The sequence below is a fragment of the Vespa crabro genome, chromosome 13 (assembly GCF_910589235.1).
Source record: "Vespa crabro chromosome 13, iyVesCrab1.2, whole genome shotgun sequence".
In the NCBI taxonomy this organism is placed as follows: Eukaryota; Metazoa; Arthropoda; class Insecta; order Hymenoptera; family Vespidae; genus Vespa; species Vespa crabro.
In genome coordinates this window covers 5,124,177-5,150,845 of record NC_060967.1, presented here as the reverse complement: position 1 = coordinate 5,150,845, position 26,669 = coordinate 5,124,177, and the positions used below count along the sequence as shown (strand labels likewise).

General features: G+C 32.1%; 1 protein-coding gene across 1 annotated transcript; it reads left to right on the top strand.

The window, feature by feature from the left end:
• The first annotated feature begins 9,668 nt into the window (after positions 1-9,668).
• On the top strand, positions 9,669-10,262 carry LOC124428809. The gene has a single exon (XM_046973314.1). The coding sequence runs from the start codon at positions 9,669-9,671 to the stop codon at positions 10,260-10,262; it is 594 nt and encodes a 197-aa protein (XP_046829270.1).
• The last annotated feature ends 16,407 nt before the right edge of the window (positions 10,263-26,669 follow it).

The following is a 26,669-nucleotide window of genomic DNA, read 5'->3' as shown; positions in this document are numbered from 1 at the left end:
ATTATCGTTACTAAAGTTATTATCGTTATTAACGATATTATTGTCATTATTATTATTATAGTTATTATCTTTATAATCGTTATTACCGTCATTATTGTTATTAATGATATTATACTTCTTATTGTTATTATTATCATTATTATTATTATTATCGCTATTATTGAAGTTACTATCGTTACAAACGCTATTATCGTTATTAATAATATTATTATTATTATCGTTATTAACGTTAACATCGTTATATTCTTTAAAATTATTATTAATATTATTACTACGACTTTTATTATTTTTATCGGATCTATCATTTCTATTTCTATTATTATTATTATTATTATTATTATAATTATTATCGTTATTATCATTATTATTATCGTTATAATCTGCTATCACGTTCCGACGAGAACACATCGAAACTCTATCTCTCCGAACAGATGTACTTATAAATTAATGTTTTCGATTAACATCTAATTATTAAAACAATCTTAGTGTATGTGGAATAGAGTACAGTATTATTTAAAGAATAGAACATTTATTTAAACATTAAAAATTCGGAAAAATATGTAAAATAATTTTAATATAATCCAAGGAATCTTCAAAGATCTTATTTCCCCAGGATTGTGTGGGCGGAGGACCTTAGTGTGGGTAACCACGAAATCATATCATTTCAGACAAAAAATTTTGGAATTTTATTCAAACCATTGTAACCCAATTTCAATTGCAAAATGGAAATGTCGCCGTAAGAAGGCTCTACTCCAAGTGGCTGCTCAGAAGGAAATTGCACCATTGCTTTATGCAATGCATCGGCACCTAGGGTTTTGGGGAGTCCTATCATCTCCAATAAGGATAAGTCGGAGCATCATTTCAATCCTTCCAGAATTAAGATTAAAGAGAAGTATATTGGGGGCACTTTAAATATGAATTCTTTGCCGATGGATGGTAAACAAAAGGAATTAGAACTACGTCTGGATAGAAAAGGTATACAAATTTTATCAGATCAGGAGACAAGACTTTTCGATGAAAATGTGACAGAAACAAAAGACAATAGAATCTTTAATGGCAAGTCTACGATTAAAATTAGGAAAGTAATGTCAATCTTGTGAACAGCCTTTTATATCCATAAAGATTATTAAACTGGGTAACCAAATCCTAATTCAGCTAAGTAAGGATGTCTCTTTTGAAAATGAAATGCAAAAATAAATTATACAATTTCATTATTTGTCATGCACCAATAAATGGAGACAACAGGAAGAACCAAAATAAAGTAGAGGAAATTCTGGGACCTTTTGGAGGATGATATGTCTAAAATTCTAAAATCATATGTAGTGATATTACTTGGAGATTTTAATGCCCAAATAGGAAGAGAGAGAAATAATAGACCAATAGTGAGATTTGATAGACCAATAGAGAATATGCTACACAATAATGAACAAATAGACATGGAATGTGATTGATTATTATTTGTAAGAACTTTCAACCGAAGGTAAGGTCGACTTTCTTGAAGAAATTGCCAAGAAGATCTAAAACATGGATTTCTCCAAATCCAATGCTAGGTGAATTTCAAGTAGATCATTTAGCTATAACCAAAACCAATGTGAAGGAAATTATGAATGTCATGGTAGTAAGCAGCAGAGAATTTGACTCTGATCACTATTTGTCTAAAATCTAACTCAAATTCTTTCCCAACAGAAATCACAGAAGAGGGGAAAAGTAAATAAGTACAATACAAATAGACTCCAAATTACATAAGAAACTTTGGAAACATTTCAGAGAGAAATATAAGTAACTCATTATGGGAAGTGGCATGATTTATCTAAAGAAATAACGAACGCAGCCCAGAAAACATTTGGACTAGTCAAGCATAAAAAAAAACTTGCTGAAACCAAATGTGTGATGATGCATAGAGGAGAGAACAAAACATTGGAAAAAGTGGAAATGCTCGGGGTAGACTGAACACCATGACCAATTCAAAAAACGAAAGATAGACATTGCTAGAATATTAAGGGGAGTTAAAATATCTTTCGAAAAATCACAACTTATCGTCATGAAAAACATCTTTGTTAAAAATATTTCACGAAATTTCTATTAGTCTTTTAAGAGTCAATTGAAGAGTTATCAAGGGCCTAGCATATGCTTCTAAAATAAAAATGGTAAACTTGGCCTAAGCAATGCAGAAAACTGTGAAATACTTGTGAAACTCTTCGATCAACATTTAAATTTCCCTGAACTGAAACATAAATTGGAATTCTCTGAAACAACTGAAAATCTGGAAGAAGATATACAACATAATGCTGAAGATATTAAGGCAGCAATTAAAAATCTAAAATATAATAAAGCTAGATGAGAAAACCCTATAACATGTGATCTTTTGAAATGGTCTTATTCAAAAATCATTGAATAGATGATGTTAATCTTTGAAGATATTTGGAGAACAGAGAGTATTCCAGAAGAGTGGAAAGTAGCTCTAATTCACGCATTACATAAAAAAGGAGACAAACAGAACGATGGTCTATACAGAGGCATCTCTCTTCTGCAAAATGCATATAAGGTGATCTGAAATATATTGCTGAATGGAATAGAAACAACACGTGACAAGCAACTGTGCGAGTATCAAGCTTGATATCGGAAAGATAAAACTTGTACAGAACAAATTTTTAACCTAAAATCCATATTTCGCCATAGGTTACTGAATTCAAAGGACATATTTGCAAAATTTATAGATTTTAATGAGGCAATTGACTCTGTTGATACAGAAACCTTAGGTAAAGCAACACGTGAATTTGGAGTAAAAAATAAATAGGCAAACTTAATACGTGAAACACTCACTGACATGATTTCAAAAATAAAATTTATGGGTGAGATATCTAATCCTATTGAGACAAATACAGATGTAAGGCAAGGTGATGGTTTATCTCCTCCTCTGTTCAACTGTGTTCTAAAAATAATTGGAAGAATTACGAAGATAAAGATTAAAGAACAAAACATTTCGCTAGTAACTTTGGGGGGAAGAAGCAAAGGCATTGAATTATGTTGCCTAGCATTTGCAGACGGTTTTGCCAAAGTGTCAGACTACCTAAAAGGTGCAACTACACAAATCAATCTCTTGCAAGAAATAGCTAACAAAGTAGGTATGAAAATATTCGTAGAAAAAACTAAATTTATGAAAAACATCAAGAACGCTCCAAAATTTTTTTCTAGAGATATTGGTGCAATGGAAAAAATAAAGAAATTCAAATACCTAGCAGAAATAATTCAAGAAATGGTTTAGAAAAATCTGCAGTAGAGGAGAGGTTACGAAAGATGGAAATAGCGTATGGTATCACAAAGTATTTTTACAAGAAAAAATGTTTATCTAAAAATCTTAAAATAAGACATTACGCTACAGGAGTGAATCCGAAATGCATATAAGCGAGAGAATGCTTGTTACTAAATTATAGATTAGATAAACTAGATGTACTAGAAAGGAGAATCATGAGGAAAATATTAGGACCAGTGAAAACAACCAAAGTATGGAATTTAATATCTAATGACGACATAAACAGGAACAAAGAAGACATGACAGAAATGATAAAGAATGGAAGACTTCAATTTTTTGGCTATATTTACAGAATGGATTTGTCCCGATTATCAAAAAGGATACTTATGTATCTTTGGGAGGAAAAGTCAACAACTAGCTTTGATTCGAGAGTTAAAGAAATAATATAAGTGCGGAGGGAATAATAGACGGTGATTTTTAGAAAGAGGTTATTAAAAATGGATGGTTTTCAAGGATGATTGAAGAAGGAACCTGGTGCGAAGTGATGTGAGGACAGAAAGAAACACCATAGTGAAAAGATGAAGGAATATTGGATGGAACTGAAAGTAAAACAGCTAAGTGAGAATAATTGAAATTGGCACGTGATCCCTAGCAGGCCTCATCGAAGGAAGAAGAGGAAAGAATTATCGTTATAAAAGTTATTATCGTTATTATTGTTATTATCGTTATTACAGTTATTACCGTTATATTCCAAATTACCCTAACTATCGTTATTATCAGTATTTTTAATGTTACCGTAATTATTATCATTATTATAATTACCGTTATTGTCGTTATTATCTTTACAATCATTACAATTATTATTATCGTTATTAATAATATTATTATTATATTCGATATTATCGATATTATCGTATTATAGTTATTATCGTTATTCTTCTTATAATTGTTATTATCGTTATTATTGTTATAATTACTATTAACGATATTATCGTTGTTATGTCTCGCAAGTTATGTACCTTAATAGAGCTAACTCCAAAGTATGTAAGCTATTCCGACCCTTGCAGGTGATTTGTGCCCATTTCGGCCCTTACCTGGGCAGTTCAATTGGCTCGGCATTTGCACCGAACAGAGTGTCGAATCGATATTACAAATGCTCACTTACCTCTTGGGAAGACAATCCAAGCTGATGGTGGAGCATTATTTCCAGATATTTGGGGGTCCTCGGATCCAAAATCGGAAGGTCCAGTGGGGGTATCCACCTTCTAGAGAGCTGCAGAGGAATCAGGCGGTATGATGGAAAATTTTCTTTCTCTTCTTCAATTAATTCAACACCCAAAGTATCGTTATAAATTTCGGTTTCGTGGTAAAGCACCTTTAACAGACAACGTAGTTGATATTTTCTACCACCGCGACGTACCTTCGTCATTAGGAGGGTAAGTAATAGGAAGAGGTATTTGATTGGAAGTAGGAGAGAAAGAGAAAAGTGTCGTACGTGCGGAGCGTTCTCACCGAAACGACAATTTTATAGGAGGATACTCGGGCGGTTCGTCCTCACCGAGCAATAAGGATGGATGAATGTATGGATATAAAGAAATCATGCACTGGTTAACAATAACAATTTTATTTATATATTAAATGTTTCACTAAAGTACACTGATTAATTACACCTTTGGATGATGTTCCGCACACGATCGTGGTTATTTTATTTTTTTTAATAAAAAATATAATTTTAATTTTAATTGACGAGTTCTAATTTATTTAATTGACAAAGATAAACTCTAGCGTAAAATTCAAAGTTGGATAATGTCTGCTTAAGGCTCGAGACTAGGAGCTTGCGTCTTGTTTAGTAAGGCTGCGAACTATGACTGTCTGACTACGTTCTTTGCTCCTGCTAGGGCGAGTCCGGTTGACGTCACTGCGCATGTGAGCCGTTCGCGCTTGCCGCCTGAGTGCGGTGGTGGTGAGGCAGAACTATGCGATCGTTCCTTTATTATCTCTCCAAGTATTGCGTTCACTCGGTGCTTATCACCGGATGTAATTCTGGAAGCTCTTAGCCCCTGGTATGTTGTTATCAGCAGGTGTGGTTCCGATAATAATGTCGATATCGTTGTTCTTAATACTTGGATCGCAGGATTTTAAAACCCATATCACCAGATGTCATCTCGCCATTATCGATAAGTATGTCTCGCAATTATTTACTACATTTATTTAGAGATATTTCTCGCATTAATTTATTAAGGTTGTTGAACATTAATTCATTAGGGTAATTGGTAATTTTATTATAGTGTTGTATGTGTATGTGTGTATTTTGTTAACATAGATCCCAATGTGTTCGCTAATTCTTATTATTATTCTTTTATGTGTTTTATGAATTATTAATAAGAAGGTGCTTGTAGTAACGGGAGTTTATAAGGTATCTTAGCTAATATTGCTAATAGTAAAATTTTTCAAATTTTGAATATGTATAATAATATTTAGCCTACGAATGAGCGATATGAATTTTGAAGGATGATCCCCTTCAGTTAAGCTAGCTTATGTATTAATCTTTCATTTATACTATAGCTTACATATGATATTCCTTTTTTTTTATTTACATACGTCGCTTTTTGCGGGATGTGACAATTCATATTATTATTATTATAATTATTATGTTCGTTATTATTATCGTTAATAGCGTTATAATCGATATTATCGCTATTAATATTATTATCGTTATTATTATTATTTTCGTTATTATTATTACCCCCTGTGGGTAGAGGGAAGTAGAATACTCCCACAGTACTCCCTGCTTGTCGTATGAGGCGACTGAAAGAGACTGTGTGAATGGCGTGTGAATGTTATTGTACGGCTATTCATACCTTTGTTCTTCTTTTGTTTCCTTTTCTATTCCTTCTCTCACTCTCAAGCTTTCTTCCGTTACTCTCCTTTCCTTTGTGGAGCTTGCCTCCCAATAATATATTTCGTATGATAGATAGTACAGAAAATGGCAAATGCGGGCGTGGGAGGGACACCCACACTCCTGCGGTGTCAGGTGGTGTTAGGCCAGGCCACCCGCCGTCGTCATCCAGCAACTGCCAGGAGCTTGGGGTAGGCAACCTGGCCCCAGCTCTGGTTATTGCAACAGAAAAAACACGACAGGTAGGCGACCTGGACTGCGGTGTCTATATCACAAGAATGGGTACGATATGAAGAAAGCCACTTAGTGGAGTGGCTATTGGCTGCCAGGGTCGTTGATAGCACACGGTTCTCCGGCCTGACGTCACCTATCCAGCCTGCGATGGGGACACCACAAGATGTAGAGAGTGAGAAACTCGCGCAAGCGAAAGTTCACCTTGTCAAAATGAAGGTGGCTATTACTAGACAGTCCAACGTAAACAACGCTATTAAGTAAGGGCTTTCAGAACTGGAAGACATCATAGAAAGTCTCGAGTTCACTTATAAATTTCGAATAAAGGTCAATAAGCGAGCGAGGACCCTCGCCCGAGTTTCTCAGAGCCCTGGGGCAAATTCTATAACTGATGCTGGCGCAATTAAGACAATAGCCACAAGCCCGCCATAGTTTTGCTGAAGAGAGCCTCAAAAGACCCATGCAAGATGCCACCACGTAGACGGCGTTCGAGAAGAAGAGAAAAAATAAGGAAAAAACAGCGAGGAAGGCGGCTGAACATCCACAGCAAGAGAAATAGATGCCAATCAAATCGAAGTATAGGCCGAGAAATAAAACGAGGCCGGACGCGATCCTCCTGAAACCTTCGCAAGATCAATCTTACGCAGACATAGACGGAGCCATCTTACAGCCCTTCAAGACCAGCGCCGCAGAGGTAGACGTTAGATCGGTCCGGCAGATCAGATCCGGAAGAGTTCTCCTCGAACTGAAAAATACCACTGCGCATATCAGGGCCTCATTCGTAGAAACCCTTAGGAAAAGATGTAAGAGCAACGATCAGCATCACGGAACATGTCCCTAGATCTACACTGGAGATACGGGACTGCTATTGCTGCGCATCATTGGTGGAAGTCGAGGAGACCCTAAATAGGACCTTGCCAGACTACTTGGGGAAACTTGAAGATAGATTGATTAACCCCAACGCGAGACAACAACGCTTGGCCCTCGTCAAAATAGAAGAAGAACCCGCTAGGACGCTTTCAAAGGCCGGCCGAGTGCTGGTCGTCTTCGTCAGCAACAGGGTCAGGTGAAGAACAGAAGTGAGGCGAAGCTACCACTGTTTCTATTATGGTCACTATAGCGCCTCGTGCAAATGCCCTGATCGCAGATAATTTTGGTATTTCTCCGGCGAGCATAAGATCAAAAATTGTAAGGTCAGCGAGGCTTCTTACTACCTGTGCTACCATAACGTTAATGTACCTAAGAAGCACCTGGCGGCATCAAGGTCCTGCAAAGCTTTCTAGGAGTCCCATGCAACAGCCAACAAGAAGAAACAAGGATGAGAGTACTTCAGGCAATCTTAAATGAAGCAGGACGGCACACCACCTTCTAACCCAGCTCTGCTCCGAGAAACAAGCTAATATAGTTTTAATCAGCGAACAGTACCTGGACAGAGCAAGAATGGGATGGTACGTACAGGAATTGGGCACCGCGGCCATCTGGATCCCGGATACCCGACAAATACATCTGTCGGATCAAAGATACGGACGCGGTAACAATTGGGTGAGACTCCAGGACTTATTTCAGCGTATATCTCTCCCCGAACATCCGGAAAGACAACATCCAGACCATCCTGGACGATCTAGAAGACGCGTTCCGGGAATTTCAAAGAGATCTCATTATTTTTGGAGACCTCAATGCCAAATCTCTCGAATGGTGGGATGCCAGGCCGAACTCCAGAGGAAGACGAATCATGGAGGTGGCGTCGAGACTATAGCTCTCAGTACTCAACACATGATCGTCGCCAGCCTTCGTAGGTAGGGCTACAGAGTGACGATCCCGGACGTACCTTTAACCAACGAACAACTTGTGGCAAGAGTTGCAGGCTGGCGGGAAATTGAGGATTATACCGGGAGCGAACATCAGTACATCCTATTGGATGTACACGATGGGAGGCCAGCCGTGATAAGTGTCGAACGACCTCCCACCGGTGGACCATTGCAAGAGAGAGAGAGAGAGAGAGGATGTCCTCGGTCATAGATGAAGGTTGGAGATACTATCAATTTGTTTCCGCGCGTCTATCGCCACCTGATCAAACAAGGATGATTACTTCAGTAACTGTGCAGCTCATCCAAAAGGCTTTCGCGACAGCGGTGCCAAAAAAGAGAACAAAACGGCAGAGGCATCCTGCATGCTGTTGGATGAGCGAGATCGCAGATCTTCGTAAGAAGTGCTTAAGGTTTTGCCGTTTAGCACAACGAGCGAAGGGACGCGACCTCGACGCTGCTCCCTTGGTTGCAGAGTATCAAGCGGCCAAAAAGTTTTTGAAGAGGGCCATCAAGTTCAGTCAACGTCGGTGTTGGAAGAAGCTGTGCCAGAATGTCGATCGGGATCCGTGAGGATTAGAGTACCAGATCGTCACTCGAAAGCTGGGGACTCGTACGCAAGGGTTCCCACAGGATGCGAGGACGTTGGAATACATTGTGCATACTCTATTCCCCTCACAGCCGAAGAGAGAAATTAGCAGGGCTGCGCCTGACATAATCGAAGCGCCACAATTTACAGAATAAGAGCCGCATCTTTTCACATTCTATGCGGAACAAGAAATCTCCAGGTCCTGACGGTCTTCCATCGGAAGTAATTAAAACCGTCGCGCAGAGTCACTCTGAGCTCTTGCCAATCATGTACAACATTTGCCTCAGGTGGAGCATCTTCCCCGCCTCGTGGAAGAAAGCGAGGCTTGTGCTCATCAGCAAGGGCAATGGTCCAGCAGAGGCAGCTTCCTCATACAGGCCTACTTCTATGCCCGATACGGCTGGCAAGCACCTGGAGAAGCTGCTTATGCCATGACTGCACGCAGCCGTGAGGGCATCGAGGGATCTTGTCGCCCGCCAGTATGGATTGCTATCCGGCCTCTCCACCAGCCACGCAGTCACGGCCGCCATAATGACGGAACGAGGGATTCACCATTCCAGCCCTTTGTGTCTGCTGGCCTCCTTAAACTTGAGAAATGCCTTCAACTCCCATAGGTGAGACTTGGCATTGGAAGCGCTCGAACGTAACTTCAGTGTCCCGTAGTACCTACTCCGATTTCTCGGGGACTACTTGAACAAGTGCTTCCTAGAATACAATACAGGCAATTTTCCGAGTAGCTTAGAATTGACATCGGGGACAGACCAGGACTCCATATTGGGACCGGATATCTGGAATATATTCTAGGACGGAATCCTTCGTATGGTAGTCGCTGAATGTGCTTTCTTCGTTGGGTACGCAGATGACATTGCAGTTGTCTTAACTTCAAGAGACATGGAGGGTGCACAGCTGCTGCTCTTCCAGGTCATACGCAGAGTCATTTTCTGGATTGAAGACCACGGGCTATACGTATCAGTGCAGAAGCCAGAGATCGTGCTACTTACGATGAAACACATCAACACCTTGCGCAGCTTCATCTTAGGAGACGCGGCGGTCCAGACTAAGTCGGCTGACAAACACTTAGGTAGAATTCTCGACAGCAAGTTCAATTTCGGACAGCACATAATTAGAGAAACCGACAAGGCGGTAAAAGTAATAGCCACGCTTGGTACACTCATGGCCAACGTCAACGCTCCCCGTCCGTGCATGAGGCAACTACTGAGGTGCGCTACTGAAGCAGTGTTGCTGTATGGCGCGGAGGTCTGTGCAGAAGTACTGCGATACGAGACATACCGCAAGCGCATAGTGGCGGTACAGAAGAGGGGCGCTCTCCGAATCTCGTGCTCCTACTGCACGGTCTCTGAGCCCGCGGTGATAGAGATTGCGGGGTTAATCCCAATCAATCTACTAGACCAGGGGGAGACAATTTTTCCACCAACAAATGCCCTTTTTGGGAAAGGAAGAGGCAACAAGGTTCGCCAGTTCTAGCAGTTTCAAGACCTAGCAAAGCAGATGGGATCAGGAGCCTAGGGACAGTTGACCACCCGACTCATCAGTCTGCTAGACAGCTGGCTAAATCGGGAGGCTGGGGAGATCGACTTCTCACCCATTTCTTGACAGGGCATGGATTCTTCTGCACCTACCTTGCAGAAATGGAGAATGTAGCAGACGGCAACTGTCCCAATGGCGACTCGACCTTCAACGACGCCTACCACACATTCTTCAAATATGCCCGTTGGAGCGACGAACGTCTCGCCTAGAGCAAGACCTCGGAGTAATCTCTCCGGGCAACGTTGTCGAGAAAATGCTTCGAGTCCAGGAGAAGTGGAACAAGGTGGCATGGTATGTCAGGGACATCTTGCAAAGGGAAAAGATGAAGATGATCGGCCCATAGATGCGCCGCCAACGTTGCTCCAGTCTCCTGTCCCGTAGAACAGAATGTAGAGTCCCGTATAGGGACCTGAAGCAATGACGCCATCCCGAAGTAATTCCACTTGGCGTTGTCGGGATAGTTTTACTATGCCACTAGGTTAGATATGAGTTTACTCGGTAGTGCCTATTCCAACGATGAGCGCTACACTTCATGGACTTAAGTGGGGGACCCAAAGTGTCCCTATGGCGGACGGGGTCTCTGAGTTAGCGCCTAAAGTATGGTATTCTCAGACCATCAAAAGAAAAATTATTATTATGATTATTATTATTATTATTATTATTATTATTATAATTATTATTATTATTATTATTAGTATTAGTATTATTATTATTATAATTATTATTATTATTATTATTATTATTATAATTATTATTATTATTATTAGAATTAGTATTATTATTATTATAATTATCATTATATTTATTATTATTATTATTATTATTATTATTACTATTATAAATACAGTTATAATTATCGTTATTTTCGTCACTGTTTTGAATACTATTATTATTGTCGTTATTAGTATCGTTATTAGTAGTTATTATCGTTATGGTCGTGAATTTAATCATATTTTCCTTATAAACATAATCATCGTAATTATCGTTATTATCGTTATAATCATCGTTATGATTATATTTATTAACCTTATTATGGTTATTATCATTACTATTGTCGTTATTATAGTTATTAACGGTATTTTATTTATTACGGTTATAATTGTTATTATTTTTATTACCATTATTATCGTTATCAACTTTATTACCGTTATTATTTTTATTATCGTTGTTAATATCGTTATAATCGTTATTATTTTTATTTTTACTATTATCGTTATTATTATTATCAATATTATTTTTTTTATCGTTAGTATTATTATTATCATAATTATTATCGTTTTATCGTTATTATCAATTTTATTATTGTTATTGTTATTATTCTCCATTTTTATTATCGTTATTATTATTATTAACGTTATTGTTGCCGTTATTAACATTATAATCGTTATTAATATTATTATTGTTATTATACTCTTTATTATCGATATTATCGTTATTATGGTTAATATTATTATCGTCATTATAGTTATTATTGATTTTATTGTAATTATCGTTGTTATCGTTATTTACATTATTATTATTATTACCGTTATAAATATCGTTATTCTCGTTATTATTTTCACTATCGTTATTACAATCGTTATTATCGTTATAATCGTTATTGTTATTATTATTATCCTTATTATTATCGTTATTATCGTTTTTAACATTATTATCGCTATTAACGTAATTATCGTTTTTTTCGTTGATATTATCTTATTGTAGTTATTATTATTTTTATCGTTATTAATTTCGATATTATCGTTATTATGTCTATTATCTTTATTATTATCGTTATAATCGTTATTACCTTTAATATTATCATTATTGCTATTTTTATTATTTTCGTAATTATTATTATCATAATTATTATTATTATTATTATTTTTATATTTATTAATGCCGCAATTAGTGCTACTATTATTATTAACTTTATTATTAACGTTCGTTAAGGATATTATCGTTATTATATTTATTGTTAGTGTTATAATCGTTATTATCGTTTTTATCTTTATTATTATCGTTATTAGTTTTATTATCGTTATTATCGTTATTATCGTAATTTTCTATATCATCGTTATTTTTGTTATTATCTTTATTTTTAAAGCTTTTACCGTTATAATCGTTATTAACGTAATTATTATCTTTATTATCGTTATTATCCTAATTATCTTTATTATTATTGTTATTATAGTTATTTTTATTATTATCGTTATTACCGTTAACAACGTTATTATCGCCCTTATTATCGTTATTATCGACATTATCGCTATTATCGTTATTATTATTATTATGGTTATTAATATTATTATTATTATTATTTTATTTTTCATAATTATCGATATTATTATCGTTGTTATTGATATTATTATAATTATCGATATGATTAACTTTAATATCGAAATAATCATTATTATAATTTTTATTAAAGCTATTATCGTTATTATCGTTATTTTTCTAGTTATTATCGTTATTATTATCGTCATTTTCTTTATTATCGTTATTATTATTATTATCGTTATTATTATCGTTACTATCGTCGTTATCGTTGTTATCTTTAATAATATAATTATAGTTATATATATTATTATTATTAATATTATAGATAATAACGTTATTACCGTAATTATTATCAATATCTTCAATAACGTTATTATTAATATTATAGTTATTCTTATAACTATTATTTTTATTATTGTTATTACCGTTAATATTATCGTTCTTATCGTTATTATCGATATTATCGTCATAAGTATTATTATTATTATTATAATAGTTAATAACGCTATTGTAGTTATTATCCTCATTATCGTTATTTGTATTTATATTCTTGTCATCATTATAATCGTTATTACCGTTATTATCTTTAATTACATTATTACCATTATTTTTATTATTATAAATATGTTTATTTTTATTATCGTTATTATTGTTAGTAATACCGTTTTATCTTTATTATCGTTAATATCGTTAGAGATATCGTAATTTTCATTATCATGATTATTATTATTAATATAGTTATTATTGTTTTATCGTTTTTATCGTTAAAGTTATCGTAATATTCGTTATCATGTTTATTATTATTAATATAGTTTTTATTGTTTTATCGTTATTATCGTTTTTATTACAGTTATTATCGTTATAAACGTTATTACTATTTTCATCATTTTTATATATATTATTGTTATTTTTATTATTATCTTTATTATATGGTAATTAAATTTAGTAACATTATTATCGTTATTATCATTATCATCGTTGTTGTCATTAATAATATTATTATAGTTATGAATATTATTATTATTATTACTATAGATATTATTATTATCGTTATTATTTTTATTATAATAGTAATTATTATTATTATTAATATTATCGTTGTTTACGTTATTACTGTAATTATCGTTAATTTCGTTTTCTATGTTATTATTAATGATATAGTCGTTATTATTACTAATATTATCATTTTTTTATTATCGTTACTATCCTCGTTCTTTCATTATTATCGTTATAATCGTTATTATTATTATTATTTTCGTTAATTTCACTTTTTGTAGTTACTATCCTTATTATCGTAATAAATTTTATTACCATTATTATCGTTATAATCGTTATTATCGTGATTATTAATATTATCGATATTATTATCGTTATTTTTACCTTTATTAAGTTTATTATATTTATTAACGTTATTTTCGTTGTAACCGTTAATAATACTATTATCGTTATAAATATTATTATTATTATTATTACTATTATTATTAATATTATTATCGTTATTAATATCGTTATTATAATCGTTATTATCGTTATTTTCGTCATTATAATAATCGTTATTATTATGGTTATTATCGTTATTTTTACCGTATTATCATTACTATCGTTGTTAACATTACTAAATTTATTATTGCTTTTATCGATATTATCGTTATTTTCGTTAATATTATTATTACCATTATTATTATCATTATTATTATTATTATTATTTTTATTATTATTATTAAGATTAATAACATATTTGTCTCTATTATCGTTATTATTGTTATTATTATTATTATTGTTATTATAAACGTTATTATCGTCCTTATCGTTATAATCATTAATATCGTTGTTATCGTTATTAAAGCTTTTATCGTTATTATCGTCTTAATCGTTATTTTTGATATTATATTATATATTATATATTATATATTATATATTATATTATATATATATGTAAAGAAAGTATACTTTTTCCAGGTAGATTTGTCACGCATCTCATGGCCCGCCCTTCTTTTGTTTATGTTATCTACAAATTCTTTTGTTACCTACAAATCGAACCGTTAAGATTTGGGGAGAGAAACTGGCAGTAAGAAATAGAACGTTGACGAGAGAAGTAGTACGAGAGTAAAATATAAAATTTAACAGAGTGAATAATAAACGTGAATTGTCGTTTCTTTGTTCACAGAGAAACATATTTCATATAACCATTATTATCGTTGTTATTATTATTATGATTATTATTATCTTTATTAAAGTTATTAACGTTATTAACATTATTATTGTTAACATGGTGTTTATCATTATATTTGTAGCCTTTATCGTTATTATTATGGATATTACCGTTATTATTGTTAGTATTATTATCATTGCAATTATCGTTAATATCGTTATTAACAATATTAATATTATTGTCATTATTATTAATGTTATTAACGTTATAGCTGTTTTAAATGTTATTTTTGTTATTTTCGTTATTTCTATTATTATCGTTAATATTATCGTAATTTAAGTTATTATCCATTTTTATCGTTAGTATCGTTATAAACGTTATTATTGGTATCACTACTGTCACTATTATCGTTAGTGTTATAATTATCGTTATTAATATTAATATTATTATCATTATTTTTTATAATAATCGTTATTCTTGTTGTCATTATCGTTATTATGGTTATTATCGCTATTATCGTTATTATTATTATTATTGTTATCATTCTGTTTATTATGCTTATATTCGTTAGTATGGTTATTATTGTTATTATTGTTATTATCGTTAATACAGTTTTCAACATTTATATCATTATTATCGTTAGTTTTATTATTATCTTCACTAATATCGTAATTATTGTTTCTAACATTATTATCGTTATTATCATTATTATCGTTATTATCGTTATGTTATTCTCTTTTGTCCTTGTTAATATTATTTCTGTTATTATAGTATTTAGCCTTGTTACCGTATTTATGGTTAATATTGTATATAATCGTTATTACTGATATTATCGCAATTATTATTATTATTATTATTATTATTATTATTATTATTATTATTACTATTATTATTATTATTATTATTATTATTATTATTATTATTATTATTATTATTATTATTATTAATATTAAGATTAATATTATAGTTCTTTTCGTTATTATTATCGTTTTTACTATCGTTATTACCGTTGTTATGGTTATAATTGCAATTACCGTTATTATCATTATTAACGTTATTATTATTATTATCGTTATTATTATCGTTTTTATTATCGTTATTAACATTATTACTATTTTCATCGTTTTATCGTTATTATCGTTATGTTTATTATTATCACTATTATTATCGTAATTAATGTTATAAACATTATTTTCGTTATTAACGTTATTATCGTTATTATGATTATTATCTATATTATTATCGTTAATATCGATATAATCGTTATTATTATTATTATTTTATCGTTATTTACGTAATAATAGTAATTATCGTTATTATTGTTATTATCGTTATTATCGTTATTATTGCAATTATCGCTAGTATCGTTATTAACATTACAATTATTATTATCGTTATTATTATCGTTATTAACGTTATTATTGTTTTCATTAATATTATCGTTATTTTCGCTATCTTTACTTTAATCGTTAACATTATCGTATTTAACGTTATTACTGTTTTTATCATTATTATTATCGTTAATAACGTTACATTCGATGTTACTGTTATTAAAGTTATTATTAACTTTATTATCTTGCGGATCGTTATTATTTTATTCAATAGCGTTACTATCGTTATTATCGTTATTAACTTTATTATCGTTATTTTTTTATTATTGGTATTTCCGATTTTATTATTATTTTTATTATTATAAATATTATGGTTATTATCGTTACTATCATTGTTATTATCATTAACGTTATTATCATTATTATCGCTCTTGTCTTTATTTCCGTTATTAATATTATTATCATTATTGTTACATTTATTATAGTTATTATTATTATTATCGTAATTATTTTCGTTGTTATCGTTATTATTATTATTATTGTAATTATTTTTATTATACTCCTTATTAACGTTACTATCATCATTATCGTTATTATTGTTATCATTGCAGTTATCGTTAGTATCGTTATTAACATTATTATTATTATTATCGTTATTATTAACGTTATTTATGTTTTCATTGATATTATCGTTATCTTCGCTATTTTTATTTTTATTGTTATTATTATCGTAATTAACGTTATCACTGTTTTTATCATTATTATTATCGTTAGAACCGTTAATATCGTTGTTATTATCATTAAATTTATTATAATCTTTATTATCTTGCGGATCGATATTATCCATATTATAGTTATTATCGTTATTATTATATTCCATAGCATTATTATCGCTATTAACTTTATTATCGTTATTATCGTTATTAACTTTATTTTCATTATTGTCGTTATTTCCTATTTTATTATTATTATCTTTATTATTATAAATATTGTGGTTATTATCGTTACTATCATTATTATAGTCATTAACGTTATTGTCATTTTTATCGTTCCTGTCGGTTATTAATATTATTATATTTTAATTTGGTCGGTTTATTAATATTATAATATTATATTAATATTATTAATATATATATAATTATCGTAGTGATCCTAATTATCGTAGTTATTGTATGATCATTATTATTATTATTATCCTTATTATTATTCGTTGTTATCGTTATTATTATTATTATTGTAATTATTTTTATTGTACTCCTTATTAACGTTGTCATCGTTATTATCGTTATTATTGCTATTTTCTTTATAATCGTTATTTTTATTATTACCGTTATTATTTTTGTTATTATCCTTATAATCGTTATTATCGTTATTATTATCGTTATTATCGTTATAACCATAATTATGTTTATTATTATCTTTATAATCGTTATTATCGTTTTTATTATCGTTGTTATCGTTACTATCGTTGATATTATTATTATCGTTATTATCACTATTGCTATTCTTATCGGTATTACCTTTATTATCGTTATTATATATAATGTTGTTATTAATAACGTTATTATCGTCATTAACGAAAATAGCTTTTCTTTCGCTCGTATCGTTATTAATGTTATTATCGCTATTAGCGATATTATCATTATTATCGTTATTTTCTTTATTATCGTTATTTATATTGTTTTCGTTATTATCGTTATTATCGGTTGAATCATTATTTCGGATCTTATTATTATTATCTTTATAAATCAATATTATCATTATAAACGTTATTATCGTTGAAATCGTCATTAACGTTATTATCATTATTTCGTTTTTGACATCATTTCCGTAATTATTATTATTATCGTTATTATTAACCTTATTATAGTAATTACTTTCATTAGCGTCATTTCAGTCATTATAATTACTAACGTTGTTTTCGTTATTATAGTTATTATCATTTTAACCGTCATTATATTTGTTATTATCGTTATCGTTATATTTTTATTACCGTATTTATTTTTATCTTTATTATTCTGATTAATATCATTATTATATTATTGTTACCGCTACTATCATTTTATCGTCATTATCGTTATTATTAGCGTTATTATCATTATTATTGTTATTAATATCGTTATTATCGTTTTTATCGTAATTCTCTATATTATCATAATTTTCTTTATTATAGTTTATTTATTATTATCCTTATAATCATTATTATCCTTATTATTATATTTAATATCGTTTTAATTGTTAATATCGTTATTACTTTCGATATTATCGTTAGAATTGTTAATATTATCGTTAATTACACAATCGTAGTTATTATACTGATTATCGTAATCTTTATTTTTATAGTTATTACCGTTATGGTCGGTAATAATAACGTATTATCGTTATTTTCTTTTTTAAAATTAAATTAATTAATATCTTTAATATCGTTATTGTTGTCAATGTGATATCAATATGTTTATTTTGTTGAATGTAATATTGTTATATTCTGTTCAATGTTATATTGATAATAATGAGATTATCATTATTATTATTATTATTATCGTTGTTATAGTTATTAACTTTAATATAAATTACATTTTTCGCCAATTATCATTTTGAAAAGTGTATTTACAAATATTAAAAACGATATATTCTAGTTATATTATTTATATTGCATCCATAGAATATAAAATCAATGAAATTGCACGAGATTTCAACTTTTGGTAATGCGTCAATACGCGTATATAAGCGAAAAGTCGTATATACGATATGAAGAAAAGTTCTCAACATTGATTCCAATATAAAATAGATGTTTGATCTTATGAAATGCAATGTTCTGAAACGCATGGTAACATTTTCCAAACTGTTGCACAAATATTATTAAAGATTTCACGATTTCATCTTCACATATACCGAAATTCGCGTGTGTCGATTATGTTTATGAAAAATTATCATATGAAAACGCGTATCTGAACATAGTAAAAACGTTATATTCATGTTATATTCTTTATTCTGCGCCGATAGAATCTAAAATCAATGAAATTGAACGAGATTTCAACTTTTCGTTTTTCGACGATACGAGTGTATGAGCGAAAATCATATATACGACATGAAACAAAGTTTAAAACCTTGATTTCAATATAAAATAGAATATTGTTCTTATAAACTGCAATGTTCTGAATGGGTTGGTAACATACATTGAACTGTGGCACAAGTATTATTAAAGATTTCACAATTTTAACTTCGCATATACCGAAATTCGCGTAGGTCGATTACGTTTTTCTAAAATTATCTTATGAAAACGCGTATTTAGGCATAGTAAAAACGTATTAATCTTTTTATATTCTTTATTTTGCTCTATATAATATAAAATCAATGAAATTTTACGTGATTTCAACTTTTCTTTTATCGACGTTACGCGTATATGAGCGAAAAATCGTATTATACGACATGAAACAAAGTTAAAAACCTTGATTCCAATATAAAATAGATGATTGATCCTATGAAATGCAATGTTCTGAATGCACTGGCAAGATTTTTCAATCTTTGGCCCAAGTAATATTAAAGATTTCACGATTCCCACTTCGCATATACCGAAATTCGCGTATGTATATTTCGTTTTTCCACAATTATCATATGGAAACGCAACTTTAATCATGGTAAAAACGATATATTCTTGTTATATTCTATATTCTGCGTCGACTAAATTGAAAATCAATGAAATTGAACGAGATTTCAGCGTTCTATTTTCGACGAATCACGTATATGAGTGAAACATCGTACATACGATACGAAACAATGTTAAAAGCTTTGATTCCAATATAAAATAGATGTTTGATCTTATGAAATGCATCGTTCTGAATCGATTGGTAACAATTTTCAAACTGTGGCACAAGTATAATTAATGATTTCACGATTTCATCTACACATATACCGAAATTCGCGAATGTCGATTATGTTTATGGAAAATTATCATATGAAAACGCGTATCTGAACATAGTAAAAACGTTATATTCATGTTATATTCTTTATTCTGCGCCGATTGAATCTAAAATCAATGAAATTGTACGAGTTTTCAACTTTTCGTTTTTTGACGATACGCGTATATGAACGAAAAATCGTTTTTACGATATGAAACGTAGTTAAAAACCTTGATTCCAATATATAATTGACACTTGATCTGATGGAAAGCAATATTCTATATCGATTGGTAACATTTTTCAAACAGTGGCACAAGTATTATTAAAGATTTCACGATTTTAACTTCGCATATACCGAAATTCAAGTAAGTCGAATATGTTTTTCGACAATTATCATATGAATACGCGTATTTGAACATAGTAAAAACGTTATATTCTTGCTATATTCTTTATTCTGCGTGGATTGAATATAAAATCAATGAAATTAAACGAGATTTCAACTTTTCGTTTTTCTACGATACGTGTATATGAGAGAAACATCGTATATACGATACGAAACAATGTTCAAAGCTTTGATTCCAATATAAAATTGATGTTTGATCTAATGGAATGCAATATTCTGAATCGATTGGTAACTATTTTCAAACCCTGGCACAAGTATAATTAATGATATCACGATTTCATCTTCACATATACTGAAATTCGCGTATGTCGATTATGTTTTTGGACAATTATCATATGAAAACGCGTATCTGAACATAGTAAAAACGCTATTCATGTTATGTTATTTATTCTGCGTCGATTGAATATAAAATCAATGAAATTCAACAAGATTTCGACTTTTCGCTTTTCGACGATACGCATATATGAGCGAACATTCGTATATACGACATGAAACAAAGTTAAAAACTTTGTTTACAATATAAAATAGTTGTTTGATCTTATGAAATGTAATGTTCTGAATCGATTGGTGGCATATTTTAAACTGTGGCACAAGGATTATTAAAGATTTCTTGATTTTATCTTCGCGTATACCGAATTTCGATTATGTCGATTACGTTTTTCGACAGTTATCATATGAAAACGCATATTTAAACATAATAAACACGATATATTATTGTTATATTCTTTATTTTGCCCCTATTGAATGTAAAATCAATGAAATTGAACGAGATTTCAACTTTTCGTTTTTCGATGATACGAGTATATGAGCGAAAATCATATATACGATATAAAATAATGATAAAAACTTTGGTTCCAATATAAAATAGATATTTGATCTTATAAAATGCAATGTTCTGAATCGATTGGTAACAATTTTCAAATTCTGGCAGAAGTATAATTAATGATATCACGATTTCATCTTCACATATACCGAAATTCGCGTATGTCGATAACGTTTTTCCACATTTATCATATGAAAACGCGTATTTGAATATAGTAAAAACGTATTAATCTTATTATATCCTTTATTATATCCTTTATTCTGCGTCGATAGAATATAAAATCAATGAAATTGTACGAGATTTCAACTTATCATTTTTCGAAGTTAAGCGTATTTGAGCGAAAAATCGTTTATTCGATGTGAAGCAATGTTAAAAACTTTGATTCCAGAATATACATAGATGTTTATCTTATGAATTGCAAAGTTCTGAATCGATTGGTAACATTTTTCAAACAGTGGCATAAGTATTATTAAAGATTTCACGATTTTATCTTCGCATATACCGTAATTCGCGTATGTCGATTAAGTTTTTCGACATTTATCATATGAAAACGCGTATTTGATCATAGTAAAAACGTATTAATCTTGTTGTATCCTTTATTCTGTATCGATAGAATATAAAATCAATGAAGTTGTACGAGATTTCAACTTTTCGATTTTCGACGATACGCTTATATGTGCAAAAATTCGTATATTCGATATGAAATAATGTTAAAATCTTCGGGTCAATTAAAAAATAGATGCTTTGTCTTATGAAATGCAAAGTTCTGATTATATTGGTAACATTTTTTGAATTGTGGTACAGTTATTTTCAAAGATTTCAAAACTTTATCTTCACATATATTAAAATTCGGATGTGGCGATTACATTTCTCGACAATTTTCAAGATAAGACGCATATTTACGCATAGTAGAAATGTTATATTCTTGTTTTATTCTGTATTCTGCGTCGTTATAATGTAAAATTAATGAAATTGAAAGAGATTTCACCATCAGTTTTTCGACGATACACGAATATGTGCAAAAAATCGTATATACGATATGAAACAATGTTATGAAGTACGATTCCATTAAAAAATTGATATTTGTTCTTTTGAAATGCAATGTTCTGAATCGATTGGTAACATTTTTGAAACTGCGTTACAAGTATTTTCAAAGATATCACGTTGTCATCTTCTCGATATAGAGAAATTTGTAAGTACTTAATATTTTATCGGCAATTATCACTGTAAAAAGCGAGTTTACACATACTATAAACGTTATATTCTTCTTATATCCATTCTTCTGCGTCGATCGAATATAAAAACAACGAAATTGAATGTTATTTTAACTATTCGTATTTCGACGATACGCGTATATGTGAGAAAAATCGTATATACGATTTGAAGCAATGCAAAAATCTTCGATTCCAATAGAAAATAGATGTTTGACCGAATTAAATGCAATGTTCTCAATAGATTGGTAAGATTTTTAAAACTGTGTGACATGTATTTTCAAAGATTTCACGATTTAATCTTCTCATATAGCATGTTTCGCATGTGTCGATTATGTTTCTCGACAATTTTCTTGTTAAAACGCGTATTTACACATAGTAGAGACGTTATATTCTTGTTATATTCTTTTTTCTGCATCGATGGAATATAAAATCAATGAAATCGATTGAGATTTCAACTTATCGTATTTCTACGATACGCGTATATGAGCGACAAGTCATATAAACGATGTTAGGCAATGTCACAAACTTCGATTCCAATATAAAATATATACTTGATTTTTTGAAATAAAATTTTCTGAATCGATTGGTAACATTTTCCAAACTTTGGTGCAAGTATTTTCAAAGATTTCACGATTTTATCTTCTCATATAGCTAAATGCATCACCAGCCAATGAAATTGTCCTACTTGGACGTATTCCAACTTGCCGAAAGGACTTTATACAGACATATCCCCTATCCATGGGACTGTCGGACCAAGAAATATTACGACTGATCGAAGGAAATTTGTGCGAGACCCTCTTGAAGCAACACTAAATTCGGACTTGGAAATATTTTTAATAATCGAGATAAAGTTATTCGATTCTTTCGATCCAATGCTACTGTGGGGTATGCGTTTATACCGACTAGTTAAAGAATAGTTGTGCAAGTGCCTCTCGATCAAAAGGGACTTTTCGGCTCGCAACTTTGCGACTTGCCGAGGGAAAGTTGTGCGATTTGCTTGTGTTCCAATGCTACCATCGAACTTGGAAATATTCAGACTTGTAGTGGGAAAGTTATGTGAGTACCTCTTAAAACAATGCTGATGTCGGACGTAGGGATATTTTGACAATTCCAGTAAAAGTTATATAAATGCACTCATATCAATGAAACTTTTGAACATGAAAATACTTTGAATCATCTATTGAGAGTTATACGAGTTTCTTAAATACCAATGCGACAGTTATGAACAGAAATATTCCGACTAGTCGAGTAAAAGTTATACGAGTTCCTCTTGAACCAATGCAACTGACGAAAGTAGTAATATTCCGACTAGTCGATCGTAAACTATGTAATTTACTCTCGAACCACTGCGACCTTCGTAACTGAAAATATTCTGACCAGTAGAGGAAAAGTTATGCAAAATCCTCTTGAACTAATGCGTCTGTCAGACTTGGAGATAACCCGACAGGTCGGGGAAAGTTATGCGGGGGACAATTGAACAATTGCGACTGTCGTGGTTGGAATTAATACGACTTCTCGGGGAAAGTTATGCGAGTGACTATACCAACATTGCGAAAGTCGGACTTGGATATATTCAGTCTAGTCCAGAATGTTGTTCGACTGTCTCTCGAACAATTGCGACTGTAGTACTTAGAATCATTACGACCAGTAGAGGGAACGTTATGCGGGTACCTCCCAAACCTTTGCGACAATCAGACCTAGAAGAATTTCGACTTGTCGATCGAAACTTTTGCGTGCGCCGCACGCTTCAATGCTACTATTGCACTAGGAAATATTCCGACTATTCGAATGAAAGACATGCGATTGAATTTTGAACTAATACATCTCTCGGATATAGAAATATTCGGATTATACGATGGAATGTTATGTGAGTGCATATCAATCCAATGTGACTATCGATGTTAGAAATATTTCGACAACTGAAGGGAAAGTTACGTGAGTGTCTCTCGAATCATGCGATTGTTGCACTTGGTAATATTCCCACTAAACGAGGGAAAGTTATACGAGAGTTACTCGAACATATGCAGCTGTCAGTCTTGTAAACAATACGACTAATCGAGCGAAAGTTAGGCGATTGTCTTTCGAAGCAATGCGAATTACGTACTTGGAAATATTCCATCTAATGCGACTCTCGCATCTACAAATATTCCGACTAGTGGAGGAAAGGAAGTGTGAGTGCCTCTCCAATCAATGCGACTATAGGACTTAGCATTATTCAAACTAGTCGATAAAAGATATGGGGTAATCTCACGAACAAATGCGACAGTCGGAATTGGAAATTTTCCGACTGGTCGAGGGATAGTTATGCGAGTGCCTCTCGAACCGTTGCGACTGTCGGGACAAGTTATATTCCTCATTGTCTAAAGAAAATTATGCGATTGACTTGCGAATCAACGTTACTATGTAATATTCTCACTATTCAACGGAAAGTTATACAAGTGGATATCCTAACATCGCGTCGGATTTATGAATATTCCGTCTATTCGCGGTAATGTTACGCTAGTGCCTGTCGAACAAATGCTACTATCGCACTTGGAAATATTCCGACTAGTCGAGGAATAGTTATGCGGGTTACTTATCAGCCCACTGGGACTGTCGGACTAGCCAATAGTACGACTAGTCGAGGAAATGTAATGGGAATGCCTCTCGAACTAATGCGTCAATCGGACTGCCACACGAAAGAAAGCGTCTAACGGTCTTGGTAGAACATCGAAGAGTCGAAGGCAACTTATGCCAGCGATCTATGAACGAATTCGACTATTGGTCTTGGAAATTTACCGACATAACGAAAGAAAACTATGCGATTGCCTCACAAAACAAAGCGGATGGAGAATGGAAATATTCCGACTAGTCGAGGGATAATTATGGGAGTAACTTGTGAACCAAAACGAAGGGAGGACTTGAAAATATCCCGACTAGTCGAGGGAAAGTTGTGCGATTACCTCTGGAACCAATGATGATATCGGACTTGGAAATACTCTTACTAGGCTGTTGATAGTTATGCGAGTGCCTTTCGAACTAATACTGCTGCCGGTTTAGGAAATATCAGTCGAGGGAACGTTATTCGAGTAACCGTAAACAACGCGTTTGATGGTTTTGCAAATATTCCGAGGAGTCGAGGATAAGTTATGAGCGAGCATTTCGATCCAATGTGGCAATCAGATTTGAAAGTAAAGTGGATTGGACTAGTAGTGGAGGGAATGTTATGCGAGTGGCACTGGAAAGCAAAATGGCTATCGGCCTAGGAAATATTTGGAGAATTCGACGGAAATTTATGCGAGTCTCGTGTAAACCAATGCGACTGCCGGATTTGAAAATATTCAGACTATTCGAAGGAAAGCTATGCGGATTCCTCTGGAACCAATTCGACATTTGAACTTGGAAAAATTCCGACTAGTCGAGTGAAAGGTTTACGTGTGCTACACTAACTAATGCGACTGTCGCACTTGAAAATATTCTGACTAGTGAAGGGATGGTTATACGAATGCCTCTCGATTCAATGCGACTGTCGGATATAGCACGATAAATACTAATCGAGGGCAAGATATGAGAGTGCCGTTCGAAACAATTCGACTATCAAAATTAGAAATTTTCCGACTGGTCGAAAGAATATTATAAAAGTGCCACTTAAAACAATGCAACTGTCAGTCTTGGAAATATTCCGACTAGTCGTGGGAAAGTTTAGCGAGTACTACTCCAACTTATGCGACTTTCATAATTAGAAATATTTCGGCCGTTCGAAGGAAAGTTATGCAAGTTCCTTTGGAACTAAAGTGGCTGTGGTACCTGGAAATAATACGACTAGTCAAGAGAAAAATATGAGAGATCCTAACGCACCATTGATAATGTCGATCTTAGATATAATCCGAATAGTCGGGATAAAGTTATACGAGTGCTACTCGAACGAATACAACTGTCGGACTTTGAAATATTCCGACTAGTCGACAGAAAGTTTTGCTGGTACCACTGGAACCTATGCGGTTTTCGTAATTGGAAATAATCCGTCTATCCGGGAGAAAGTTTTGCAAGTACCTCTCGAATTTATGCGACATTCGGAATTGGAAATATCCCTACTATTCGATTGAAAGTTATGCGAGTATCTTTAGAACCAAATCGACTGACGTACATTAGATAATACGACTTGTCAAGATAAAATTTTGAGAGTGTCAATCGGACCACTGCGATTGTCGGTTTTGAAATATTCTGACTATACGAGAGGATGCTATACGAGTGCATCCGGAACCAATGTGACTGTCGATCCTA